Raw genomic sequence first — 13,597 nt, 5'->3', positions numbered from 1 at the left:
AAAACCAGACGAAAAACTGAACAGACAAAAACTATGATTAGCTAGATTAGAACCTTCTAGAGTGTTCCCAAAACCGGTAAAAAACAAAACAGTGTACCGTCTCGATTGCTTCCGCCTGTAGCGGGCCATGGCCGAAAATGTTTTGCTCCTATGCGATGCATATTTGCCGCGGGCAGATGAGCGATGTATAGGGTTTGGCCCACTAGAGCTAGCCTGCCGGACCCGGAGGGAGCCGCCAAACTACTCATCGCCCGTTAGTAGGCAGGAATACGCTCCGACCGCTAACAGGGGATAATGGGCCCCGACCCATCAACGCCAGGGTTTGGCCCACTAGAGCTGGCCTACCGGACCTAGAGGGAGCCGGCAAACTATTCATCGCTCGTTAGCAGGCGGGAATACGCTCCGCCGAGTAAAAGGGGATAATGGGCCACATCCCATCAACGCTAAGGGAGGCAAAGCTTCGGGTTTTTCCAGTTTTGCAACTTTTTGGAAGGTTTTGGTCGAGGGTTTTTTCTAGTTTTTCGAGTTTTCTTGGGTTTTTCTATTTCCTTAGGTTTTTCTTTTTTATGTTTAGTTTTCTAGTTTTGAACAAATTTTAAATTTGAATAAATTTAAAAGAAAAAATTTAAATATGAGCAAATTTTGAAAGTTAAGCAAATTTTAAATTTGAGCAAATTTCCAAGTTAAGAAAATTTTGAATCTGAGCAAATTTTGAATCTGAACATTTTTTAAATTTGAGCATTTTCCTTTTTTTTGAAATTTTATTTTGAACAATTTTAAATCTAAACGAAATTAGGATTCCAACTCGTCAATATAGGATTCAAACTAGGGTCTATCCCATGGAGATGTACATGTAGAATTTTTTATCCAAATTTTTTGACATTTCGAAATATGTTTTTTTGGTAGAGGGAGCATACGCACCCGGGAGCCGAATTGAATTTCCGAAAAATATAGTAGTTGTTTTGAGTAAGCGAAACGAATAAGTGAGCCGGCCCATCCGAAATCTTCATCAGGCGACGGGTAGTCGCTTCCGCATTGAAGCCATGCATGGGTGCGGCTGAGCCGGCGAGGGAGCCGGGTGCACCTATACCATGCTCTTTAGCGTAGCGGAACGTTGCATCGTCTGGGCCGGCCTTTAACAAAACAAATAGTGGTGTGAGCTCTTCTCCTCTATGCCATATACCAGAGTTCAAATTCTGGCATCTACTATGATTTGTTTTTCGAGATTAAACAAATTTCAAAGCCAAGCAAATTTTAAATTTGAAAAAGGAAAAAACGGAAAAATATAAAAGCGAAGAAAAAAATATAAAAAAAGGAAACTCGTAAAAAGAAAATTAAACCAACAAGAAACCGACCGAACCAGACAAACAACCGAAGAAAAAACACAAAAACGCAAAACAGAATCCGAGGGTGCCTGCTTCACAGATGCTCGTTGCTGGGCTCGACCAGCTGCGTCTTCCGTTTAAACGGGCCGTTTGTATACATCGAGCGGGACCCCAGTAGTTATATTTGAGCCAACTTATATTCCGAAGACGGCATATCCAGCCGAAGACCTAACCCAACCTAATGCACAAAGATCCGATTTTATTTGTCAAGCGCCATGCCCATGAGCGCGCTCAGTCTCTAGAACCGCAGCACCACCAAACCCAGATCGTACAACCAATGATCGTATTGTTAATACCGTACTGGAGCCAGAGCCAGTAGTTAGCCACTTAGCCGCTAGAAGGAGAACTTGTAGACCATGTCGTGCTTGTACACCTGGCCGGGCCTCACCGTGATCGACGGGAATTCAGGGTGGTTCACGGCGTCGGGGTAGGCCTGCGTCTCCAGACAAAACCCGGCGTACTGGTTGTACACGTTGCCGTCCTTCCCCTTGGTGTTGTTCAGGAAGTTGCCGGTGTAGAGCTGCATTGCCGGCTGGTTGGCCGAAAGCTCCAACCCGCGGCCGGACTTGCCGTCCCTCACCGACGCCACCTTCCGCATGCCTTCCCCGTCTATCACGAAGTTGATGTCGTACCCGAAGACATTGCCGCCCATGACCTTACGGATGCGTGCTCCGATGGGCGTCGGCGTCAGGAAGTCGTAGTTGGTGCCGGCGACCGGGTCCACGCGGCCGGACGACGGGAGGAGCTCCTCGTCCATCGGGGTGTACCGGGACGCCGAGAGCTGGAGGGTGTGGCCCAGGATGTCGCCGCTGCCCTGTCCGCCCAGGTTCCAGTACACGTGCTGCAGGAAGTTCACCGGCGTCGCCTTGTTCAGCGCCGTCGCGTTGGTGCGAATGCTCAGCACGTAGGGGCTCGACAGCTCGTACGTCGCGTACACGTCCAAGTCTCCAGGGAATCCTAATTATTGAATTGCAAGCATGATTGGTCACATGAATTGCATGATGATAAGAGTTTGGATCGCGCGTATCATTAGAATGTGATATATTTTCGTGATCCCTAGAACTAAACCACGACAAATATTATGGAACAGAGGGACTACCTTGCTCTCCGTCGAAGCTGCGGTAGTAGAGCGTGATGTATGGGGAGTCACCGCCTCCAACGTACTCCTTCACCGTCCATATAACCTTGCTAAACCCCCTGTGACCACCTGCAGAATGTAAAGTGCCAATTTAAGTACAGTTAATTCGATGTCACTCCCACGTATGGTCCTCCCGTCAGAAAAGTTCTCTGAAGCAAATGCTTGTACCGTGAATTGCGTTCTTGCCGTCGTTGAGGTAAGTATGGTATACTTTGCCGTCGAGGACGAACCGGCCCCTGGCCATTCTCTGGGCCACGCGCCCCGTCAGCGGGCCGAAGTAAGAAGTATCGTTCTGATTTGAATAGGCAAGAGCCAGCAAACATTCAGAGAAAGAGAAAAGAAATTGGAAACATGTGTCTCGGGACAGCAATATCTCCAATGTGATAAGGCCAATAATTTGACGAATCTTCGCTTCACTGAACAAAGTTTCCCCGTGTGCCTCGTGTGCTGGCTATGTTTTGCCTGGCGGTTCAGAGTTTCATGACAAGTTGAGTAGGGCCAACTGACCAAGTATGCTAAAACTAGGACTACCACCAAATCGTGATGGCGATTGGGGAGTTGTCATTGTCTACCAGCTCAAAGCTTGACTGCTTGTAGATAGGCTTTTTCTGAAAATTTGGTTTGCCTGGTGGAAGATTTGGATCGTTCCATCTTATCGCCGGGATACTATTCTGACCATGCCACAGTTGGACTAGTGCAGCTTACCGAAAGACACTACTCCCTGCTAGAAAAAAAAAACAGAACGTTTATGTAAATGACCCTACTGATACTAAGTAACAAAAGCCGTCCCTTACGAAGTTTTCTCAGAGCAAGTTGTATCACATGGTGGGTAACATGGGATAATTAACATAACATGTCTGCAGGTGCAACCGTAAGCTTAATCTATTCGTGGGCAACGTGGATGTACAGTACGATTTGCGCAAGATCCGATCCGTGTGCTCTCTATTGCTATGCCACAACTAATGGTGCTTGAGATTATTTTTACACCATTCACTGCTTCAGATATTTGGAATGGAGATTCAGGAACGGAAAATTTCATAATTTCAACGGAGAAGTTTGAGTACATTGGTACATTGAAAATAAAAACCGAAAGAAAAAAGACAGCTGGTGAGTCGTTGAATCGTTGAGTGGTTGAGAAGTCACATAGTACTACCAAACTATTCGAGAGATGGAGTTTAATGATATCTTCGCCTTTCTCATGGAAATTTATACCAAAGTATAACAGGGTGATAGCGGCAAAGGAAGGTACGGAGTGATTGCAAAATGAAACGATAAAGAGGGGGGGCAGTTCAACATAAGCGCTGAACCGAGAACAAAAGAACATGTTCCAAGAACAATATACATACATTCCGTTGAATTAATAGAAGAAAGATTATACTGAGAGGTGTTCAGTGATCTTACAACATATTCACCGAGGGTGTCAAAACCAAGCACAACATCAGCCAAATTCCCTGTAAAACAACAGTGCAAATCAAGCCTCACGCACTCCACAAAACCAAAACCACTGCCTATGAGGGTAACCATGACTTTTTTGATGCCGAAGCAAGGAGATCATCTTGGGTACCTTTGGAATCAGGAGTGACGATCGACATGATAGTGGCGCCCCAGTTGCTGATCTTCACGGAGAAATCCCCTTTCTTGAGCTCGTACACGCCGACCATCTTCCTCGCATCGGCACCGCCGGCCAGCGCAAAGGCCGTGAGGCACAAGAGCGCGAGAAACACCGGAGCTCTCGCCATTGTCGGGGCAGCACTGCTAGGTTAGCACGCTGGAAGAAGACGTCTGCTCTGAAGATGCAGGCACTGAATGATGGTGTATACAGTTATCGACTATACTAGTAATATAGACGGACAGCGGCGAGGCGATCTCGATTAGTGGACCCTTTCTAGAGATCACAATATTTTTCTTTTCTTTTTTTGCAGGGAGATCACCATATTTTTCAGACAACTAGACATCACCATTTGACAGATCAGGCAAAAAAATCAAAAAAGATCTGCTGCTAGCTGGTCTAAAGTAAACGAAGTCAAAAAGCTTCGGCCGGCACGCGTTTGCGTTCGTTCGCACGTGTGGCCTATTTTCTGGACCAGGCCCAAACCAAGAGCAGCCAATGCACGGTCCCAGGGCCGGCATATTTGGAAGCAGCTATGTCATCTGAATCTGAAAGTTGGAACACACGATGGGCATTTTTTTCCGAATGAACCCGTATTACTTAAAAATATAAGGAATTGCAATCTGCTTGGCATGTATGCTTGATAAACCCTCTAGACCTGAGGCAAGTCATACCGTCGTATACCCCGTCAAAAAAAAAAAAGTCATACCGTCGTACGAGCATTAGTGTCATAAGAGCCATGCATCTAATGCAGCACTTGAGCCGAGATTAGCTAGGCCGTGGCCGAGCGGAACCCTCCCAACCCAATGGCAAGCGACGAAGAAGACACGGAGGAGTGAGACGATGACGGAGGTGGAGTGGACACGGAGAATTAGGACGATCAGACCACCATCCGCGAGTCCTTCTAGACCGCACGACATCGCGTTCTGGAGGCCTCCGACGAGGCCATCGATAAGAGCATCATCCAGATGTCCCACCAAATGGAGGCCATGGTGGCCGCCAGTTCATGGCGGAAGAGCAGCGAGCTTGCGCAGTTCGTTGGGCGGCAAAAGCGGGCTCTCGTCAACAGACTGGCCTCCAAACCGCGCTGGAGGCAGAAGAGGCAACAGCCGCCGCCATCGTGTGGCCTTCTGTAAGGGTACATTGTCCCTATATATGATTTGGTAATTAATAACAATCGCTCTGAACTTATATTTTTATTGAGTTTATATGAAAGAATATTTCATAGGTATATCTTGTAGTTCATGTGTTGGATTCAAGCGTGGATGCCATGAAGATAACGATATACCTTGAGTATTGGCATCAATATCGTCGATTGAATAGAAAAATATTATATGATCAAGGTCTTGGAGAGTTTGATTTTAAGAGAAGAATTCAAGATATTGTTCTAAGACAATGTCATCATAGTCTCGCGAGTTAAGCTATGGTTGACCAATATTTAGAGCAAGAAATCAAATGAAGAGTTCTTTATGTACCTCATGATAATATGATAGAGCATGATGAGATACAAGGTTGACCAAGACTAAGAGTGGAGATTGAATTCAAGTTAGTAACAATTGAATCATAAAGATTGTATCACTTTGAATCATGTAATCTTGTGGTAGGGTAAGCTTTTTCATTTATGTTTTGTGAACTAATCTGTCATATATATGTGTGTTTGTATTGTCAATGTGGGTTAGAGTATCTCCAGTCGCGTTCCCCAAACGGTGCTCGGAAAAAGCACATGTTATAGTGGGGAGTAACATAGTGTAGTAACATGCACATGTTACTACTCTATGTTACAATCTTCATAGTGGTTAGTAACATCGAAGTAGTATCATAGATGTATGAATTAATTAGCTTGTAGATTCATTGTATCTTGAGAAGTGTGATGTTACAGTAACTAGCTATGTTACTCAATCCTCTTCTCTCCTTATTAACTCACTGCCACATAAGCAAATTTGGTGAGTTGAACACTTAGTTACTAGTGAAGCACTTGCACTATGAGTAGAAGTAACATAGAGTAGTAACATGTGCATGTTACTACTCCATGTTACCACCTTTATAGTGGTTAGTAACATCAAAGTAGTATCATAGATGTCTTCATTAATTAGCTTGTAGACTCATTGTATCTTGAGAAGTGTGATGTTACAGTAACTAGCTATGTTACTCTATCCTCCTCTCTCCTCATTAACTCACTGCCACATAAACAAATTTGGTGAGTTGGACACTTAGTTACTAGTGAAGTTACTCCCACTATGAGTAGTCTTAGAGCAACTCCAATAGTGCAGCCGGTTGTTGGCTATAAGCAAGGTACCATGTCATCTATAGCCAACAAGTACAATAGTTGGCTATTGAAGTTCACTACTTTTTCAATGGATGACCCACCTTTCATTGACACAACTTGCCTAGGAGCACGTGCTAGAGCTAGCTCTTGCATAAGAGCCCACTTACATTCTCTCTCCTCCAACTAGACACAAATATATTATTTTAATCCTTATAGCCAGCTGACTAGGACTTATTCTACTTGCTCTTAGTCAATTGAGCTTGAACGTTTTGTAGTTTTCTCCTGAGGTTGGTAATCCTAAGTACTTCTCCTCAAAAAATAGAGAAGTCACATCAAGGACAGAGGGGACGTTTTACTGGATTACCATTGGGCAAGATCACCAAAAAATCGAGAGCACTTGGAAGGTTTTAGGAGTTGACACGTGGAAGCAGAATAAATGTACAGAGCTTGTTTGACATGGAGAGCTTGATCACGTGTGGCTTTCAGAAATAACAGAGTGTTGCTAGCAAATAAAAGGCGTGACACACTGGGATCTCGTTGACACATCTTGATTGGAGATATCGTTATAAGTAATTCCTTTACTTAAAAGAGCAAAAAGTTTGTCAGCAACAAAAAAAAATGGGGATAATGGATCACCTTGCCATAGCCCAAAGATAATAATCAAACACACATGGAATAATAACGGAATATCATACACCGAAACAAACATAACACCACTATCAGGGCCTCTTAGATTCATTCATTCATATGGGTTAAAAAACGTAGTAATAGGAAAATATAGATTGCAATGCCATGTCTAATCCAATCCAAAATGATTTTATATGGACCAAAAATTGTTTGATTCCATCATAGGAAAAATGATGTTACAGTAACTAGCTATGTTACTCTATCCTCCTCTCTTCTTTTTAACTCACTGTCACATAAATAAATTTGGTGAGTTAGACACTTAGTTACTAGTGAAGTTACTTCCACTATGAGTAGTCATAGTCGATTGAGCTTGAAGGTTTTGTAGTTTTCCCCTCAGGTTGGTAATCCTAAGTACTTCTCCTCAAATATTAGAGAAGTCACATCAATGACAGAGGGGACGTTTTACTGGATTATCATTGGGCAAGAATCACCAAAAAACCGAGAGAACTTGGAAGGTTTTAGGAGTTGACACGTGGAAGCAGAATAAATGTCCAGAGCTTGTTTGACATGGAGAGCTTGATCACGTGTGGCTTTCAGAAACAGCAGAGTGTCTTCAGTAAATAAAAGTCGTGACACACTGGGATCTCGTTGACACATCTTGATTAGAGATATCGTTATAAGTAATTCCTTTACTTAAAAGAGCTAAAAGTTTGTCGGCAAAAAAAAAGAAATAAAAATGGGGACGATGGATCACCTTCCTATAGCCCAAATACAAAGATCAAAAGCACGTGGAACAATAACGGAATGTCATACAACGAAACAATCATAACACCACCATCAAGGCCTCTTAGGTTCATTCATTCATATGGGTTAAAAAACATAGTAATAGAAAAATATAGATTGCAATGCCATGTCTAATCCAATCCAAAATGATTTTATATGGACCAAAAATTGTTTGATTTCGTCATATGAAAAATGAAGGATTTTTTAGAAAAAAAGTTTGACTGGATGTTAGATTACCTATAAATTAAGTGCAAAGGATTTCTTAGAAATAATTCCTATGAGACTAAATTTTACAAATCAAACAGCCATCATAGAAAAAGTTCTAATAGTTGACTCTTTCAAAATTCTTATGCAAGTACTTTGAATCAAGTTAGGGTGTGACTATTTCCCAGTCGTTCTTAGTTAGATGATATCATCAAATCTCAGTTGCAACCCATGGCTAGCACGAATATCGAAGCAAATCTAAGAGGTGGAAGTTTTTCTTAGTTTCATCTACACTAGCAACTAGAAAAATCTCAGTTGAAAAATCACCTGCAACCGAAAAAACTCAATTACAACACAACTTGCAGAATGTCAGGGTGGTTTAACAGTGTAACTTTCTATTTGATAATATTTATTTTAATTTTTTTCTATGATATATAGGCTATGTATAAATTCAAGGGTGGTCCATGCACCACCCTCCCTGGCTACCCTTTGGACCCGCCCCACACACTCGTAAAGAGAGCAAAAAACTAGTGCATGCCAAGCGTGGAAGCGAGATCAACTTTTGCTCTCTTTTCGAACTCACATCGAACCCGGGCTTTTATTGCTCCTAGAAGCACCAACAACGTGACCAAATCCAGGAGACCGATCAACCGACTGAAGCTGCCTAAACTAGTGCTGTACTTGGCTCGCTAGAACGAGAACTTGAACACCATGTCATGCTTGTACGCCCCCTGCCCAGGTCTCACAATCTGCGACGGGAAACCAGGGTGGTTCACGGCGTCGGGGAACCCCTGAGTCTCGAGGCACAGCGCGCCGTACTCCTCGTACACCTTGCCGCCCTTCCCCTTGACGTCCTTGAGGAAGTTGCCGGTGTAGAACTGCACCCCGGGCTGGTCTGCCCACAGCTCGAGGCCCCGCCCCGACGCGCCGTCCCGGACGGCCGCCACCTTCCGCAGCGCGTGCTCGTCCCCATCCACGACGTAGTTCATGTCGTAGCCGTAGATGGTGCTGCCGTTGGAGCTGCCGCCGGAGACCTGGTGGATGTGCGCGCCCACGGCGGTCGGCGCCCGGAGGTCGTAGGGCGTGCCGGCCACCGGCGCGACCTGCCCCGTCGGGATGAGCGTGGAGTCCACGGGCGTGTAATGGGACGCGAAGAGCTGGATCGTGTTGCCCAGGACGTCGCCGCTGCCCTGCCCGCCTAGGTTCCAGTACGTGTGCTGCGCCAGGTTCACCGGCGTCGCCTTGTCCAGCGCCGTCGCCTTCATGCGCACGCTCAGCACGTACGGGCTCGACAGCTCGTACGTCACGTACACGTCCAGAGCCCCGGGGAACCCTGTAATTCATTGACATAGCATTGTGACTTCTTCAGACTTGATTGCTACTTGCTACAAAGCACCGTCATTCTTGACAGTCTGCTAAGTTTGTGAAATAAAACAGTTGCAGCTATTTTGTTTTGTTCCGTTTTTTTCTTTACTGAATTCTTTTTTTTAAACGAGTTTACTGAATTCTTGACATGCAAGATGCCATTCTGCCGTGTTCATGATATGTCATGATCTTGGACCGTTGTTTTGGATACAGAGCAATATAATCAGTTGCAAGTGGATGATACAGTACCACATGAATGCATGTTGGTGTGGGCACTGCTACTTGATTGTTGTTTTTCGGCGGAAATTTGCTTGGGCCAGTATCTTTTTCTTTCATAGTGGAAGACTAAATTTTCCGATGTTTGCATCATTAGATGCTCACAGCTAAATTTTGGTAGATCGTTCTTACAAAGTTAGCCAAATGCTAAAGGGGAGATGGCAGGCTACATACATCAAAGAGCAAAACAAAAACAAAAAAGTTATCGTTTTGCTATTTCTTAGGCCAAATGGGAAATACTGATAAGTCAATACTTCATACCACAAAACTACTGTTCTTATTCTTGAGAAACCTAACTTGAAATTAAGGATTTGTTTTTGTGACTGCAATAGAAACACGTGTGAAGTTGCAGCTCTTAAGTTCATAAATGAAAACAGCACCAGGTCAGCGGTCAGCTCTGCAGTATTAGTACTGACGTTGCAGATTTTATTCCGATCTTCTGAACAGGAGATCAAAGTGTCTGAAGACCAATAATTCAAGACAATAAAGAAAGTCCTAATGTAAACTGTATAATCACATTTGCATCGTTTTTACCTTGTTCTCCGTCAAAGCTGTGGTAGTATAGTGTGATGTGTGGGGTGTCACCACCACTAACATGTTCCTTCACCGTCCATATAACTTTGCTGAAGCCCCTGTGACCACCTGTAAAATGAACATGATAACAACTTGATTGTTCATAATATGAAGCACAAGGAGTTTGTTTCACAGAAGAACATTCCCAAACTCTGGAGCATACCATGAAGTGCGTTCTTGCCATCATTAGCATATAGGTGGTAAACTTTTCCATCGAGCACGAAGCGCGCGTTGGCAACTCTGTTGGCTACTCGTCCGACAAGCGCTCCGAAGTAAGCAGATCCATTCTGATTGACAGGATTCAGAAAACAAATTGAGCACTAAGGTGTTAACATTTAACCTATGTTTGGTAGAAAAGTATTTTTGAAGTATTTCAGCAATACTACAGTTTCTCAAAATACCACAGTTTTAACTATTTTGATGTGTTTGGCTGTGATTAAAGATTATAGTATTAATACTTCATTATGCCTCAAAACGTGCTATTTATGAAGTATTGGAAAAACAACTCTAAGGAGGTAATTGGATACAATTGATCACTCTGAACTGTCGATTTTCCTGTCATGCTCTAGTTTCTAGATAAAACTTCCCTTTTTGGAGATTGCATATAGATATTTTCCCTTTGGAAAACGATGGAGATAAGCTTTGTCAACAACTTGCTTGGCTGGCACAAGATTTTGCTTAGACTAAACAGTAACATTATTTGACACGCAGAAGTGAGGCTTCAGAAAAGAGACTAGATAAAGGAAAACTTTACAAGGCTAAAAGTGGAGGACAAGTTAACAATGATCAAGGCAAGACCGGCATCACATGGTGAGGTTGTCACTTGTCTTTCCTGTGGTCATATGCTATCTTCACGGGTAACATGGCCACCGCATAAATAAAACGGCATCCAGCTAATCGCTTTGTGGATTCATGGGTTTCACATAGTTTAGTTTTTCTCTTATCTTGGTATTCCTTTATATGATTTAGAATCAAGTCTACCATACCGGTGCCGTCTACGCAAGTGAGACGTGGCGATCGCAATGCAACTTAGTATGTGAACAATTTCTCTTTTTCAAAACGGAGTGTGCGAATAATTGTTTTCTATGTATTGGACCGACTGTTGGACACTTGGACCACGTTGTGTAGAAAATTGAACTCGTACTGAAGCCGACAAATAGATGTCCTGTATGAATTGATGAGTTTGATATTTAGAATCGGAATGATTTGACAGCTGACAGCAATTTATGAGATTTTTTTAGACTGATTTATGGGACACCCAATCACCAATTAAGTTCCCCCCTTTTCTGGAAGTGAAAATTCTCCAATGAAGCTGAGTATCAATCTTTGCTTCACGATACAAAAATGTACTACCAGGGAAAATGATCACGGTAAACGAGGAACATAAAAAAAAGATTTTTAGACATGTTGAATGAAATGAAAAATTGATTGTGCAGTAGAAGGGTAACCCACATTCTCTGTATGCTCTACAATCTACTACTAGGTGAACAATGAAGTTCACAAGTTCAGGCAGAAGCTGGCCAAGCAAGCAGTCATCTCGCAAGAAACAGAGGAGGGTTGCATATATATCAACTTTAAAAAGACTGAAATTATGAGGACAGTGGAGTGTGTGAACTTACAACATATTCAGCAATGGTGTCGTAGCCGAGGACAACATCCCCCAAATTCCCTGACAGAGAGAAAGAAGCACAGTCAGAATTCCCAATATATAGCGGGCAGAAAAGCATCAGAGCCGATACCACGAACCGAAGCGAAATCCAAGACAGGAGTCTCCGTCCACGGATGGAGCAAGATTGAGTACGCATGTAGCATACCTTTGGAATCAGGAAAGACGACGGAGGTGACGGTGGCGCCCCAGTTGGTCACCTTGACGGAGAAATCTCCCTTGCCGAGCTCGTACACGCCCACCATCTTCCTCCCCGCTGCATTGGCGGCGGCGGCGGCGAAGGAGATGGCGCACAGCGCGGCGAGAAGAAGATGCAGCGGTGCTCTAGCCATTGCTACTAGCTAGGCTAGGCTAGGCTTGTCCAGAGGAGGACGAAGAGAGAAAAGGACTACGGGGCCTACAGTGTCTTGGAAGTGCTGGATGGGTCATGGGTGGATATATAGTCAGAGTAGTAGCATATGGATGCGACGGGATGATGCCAAGCCTGAAGTGTTGTTTTCCCTCGGTTTCTGCTCCCAAGGCCCCAGAGAAAATGTCACTGCTTTGTCCTGTGCAGCGTGCGTTTTCCTTGTCTGCTTGGCTCATCCCTCCGTGCCCGGCCGTCCGGCGCTGGCAGTAACCGGTGGCGCATCAGCGCATGTGTGGTGGCGTGGTCTCTATGTTGAGATGATTTGTCACTTGAACATGTACACCGCCACGGCATATATCCACGGAGCGGTGCATGCTACAACGGTGGGATTATTAAACACGGAGAGAGCAACTAGCTGGAAGAAGAATCGTGGCGATAATAAGGTCAGTGTCGTACCATCACATCCTCGGGCTGCAGCGGCGTGAGGCAAGAAGCCAAGAATAGTCTGCCCGCGACGATCCGGGGCCGAGAGCGAGCTTCGCACTTGAAAGTGAGCGCGGCGCCTTTCCGGCGAAGATTCGGCCTCGATCAGCGCCTGAAGTGGTACGCCGTCTTCTGAGGGAATTCAGCACTTTGATCAAATAACATCAATACAAATATTGTCAGGGATAAAATCCGGGGCACTAAGACGGAAGAAAATACTACCATAAAGTTCGGCTCTACGAGCTAAAGCATGTGCTGAATTATTACACAAACGACTAACGTGACGAAAAGTCACACATGAAAATGAAGTGGCGAGGATTTTGATGTCCTCGGTCATTACTCTGACCAGGGATCGATCTTTTGCAGGTGATTGAATCCGCTGAATAATAGAGAGGCAGTCTGATACCAGTATGATCCGGTCCAAACCTTCATCTCGAGCGAGGGTGACTGCACACCTAATGGCAAGTGCTTATGCAATTTCTGGCGATATAACCTCATCAATAACCTGACTGTGAGCAGTCAGGAAGGTACCGTTGTGGTTCCTGATCACGACGCCGACCCCCATCCAAGACGAAGAAGAGAACAAAGCAGCATCAACATTTACAACTGCCATACCTTCCGGTGGTGGAGACCATACATGTGTTGCCAAGGTCTCACGCCTATGGAGGGTTGTGGGCTTGAAAAGATGCTGCAAGATCATCTCAATATACGATTTAATCTGCTCTGATGGGCTGTACGGGTGTCTCAGTTTCTCCCCATTACGCACTGAGTTACGGACATCCCACAGATGCCACACCATCACAGCCAGAGTTGTTGCTCCACGATCATCCGATCTTGCCAAAAAATCCAAGAGCCAAGTCTTGGTGTTACTGA

At 44.4% G+C, this 13,597-nt stretch overlaps 2 protein-coding genes across 2 annotated transcripts; both read right to left on the bottom strand.

Moving 5' to 3' along the window:
• Positions 1-1,503: 1,503 nt before the first annotated feature.
• On the bottom strand, positions 1,504-4,356 carry LOC127335106 (uncharacterized). Its single transcript, XM_051361697.2, has 5 exons — positions 4,088-4,356; positions 3,925-3,974; positions 2,692-2,815; positions 2,485-2,592; positions 1,504-2,342 (listed from the first exon to the last, which is right to left on the bottom strand). Exons 1-5 carry the CDS (start codon positions 4,260-4,262, stop codon positions 1,720-1,722), a joined length of 1,080 nt encoding a protein of 359 aa, XP_051217657.1. The 5' UTR covers positions 4,263-4,356; the 3' UTR covers positions 1,504-1,719.
• A 4,202-nt stretch (positions 4,357-8,558) lies between these two features.
• On the bottom strand, positions 8,559-12,456 carry LOC127335104 (uncharacterized). The gene is made up of 5 exons (XM_051361695.2): positions 12,041-12,456; positions 11,846-11,895; positions 10,390-10,513; positions 10,188-10,295; positions 8,559-9,345 (listed from the first exon to the last, which is right to left on the bottom strand). Exons 1-5 carry the CDS (start codon positions 12,222-12,224, stop codon positions 8,702-8,704), a joined length of 1,110 nt encoding a protein of 369 aa, XP_051217655.1. The 5' UTR covers positions 12,225-12,456; the 3' UTR covers positions 8,559-8,701.
• Positions 12,457-13,597: the final 1,141 nt, after the last annotated feature.

Source organism: Lolium perenne, chromosome 2, assembly GCF_019359855.2.
Source record: "Lolium perenne isolate Kyuss_39 chromosome 2, Kyuss_2.0, whole genome shotgun sequence".
NCBI lineage: Eukaryota > Viridiplantae > Streptophyta > Magnoliopsida > Poales > Poaceae > Lolium > Lolium perenne.
This window is presented reverse-complemented; position numbering and strand designations above follow the sequence as displayed.

Bases quoted from the DNA above. Each gene is read 5' to 3' on its own strand.
- LOC127335106 (XM_051361697.2), bottom strand. From the start codon at position 4,262: ATGGCGAGAGCTCCGGTGTTTCTCGCGCTCTTGTGCCTCACGGCCTTT. The intron at 2,593-2,691 runs GTACAAGCATTT...TACATTCTGCAG, and splicing joins CGGCAAGAACGCAATTCACG to GTGGTCACAGGGGGTTTAGC. The intron at 2,343-2,484 runs GTAGTCCCTCTG...TTCAATAATTAG, and splicing joins CAGCTTCGACGGAGAGCAAG to GATTCCCTGGAGACTTGGAC.
- LOC127335104 (XM_051361695.2), bottom strand. From the start codon at position 12,224: ATGGCTAGAGCACCGCTGCATCTTCTTCTCGCCGCGCTGTGCGCCATC. The intron at 10,514-11,845 runs GTAAGTTCACAC...CCTGTCAATCAG, and splicing joins ACACCATTGCTGAATATGTT to AATGGATCTGCTTACTTCGG. The intron at 9,346-10,187 runs GTAAAAACGATG...AATGAATTACAG, and splicing joins CAGCTTTGACGGAGAACAAG to GGTTCCCCGGGGCTCTGGAC.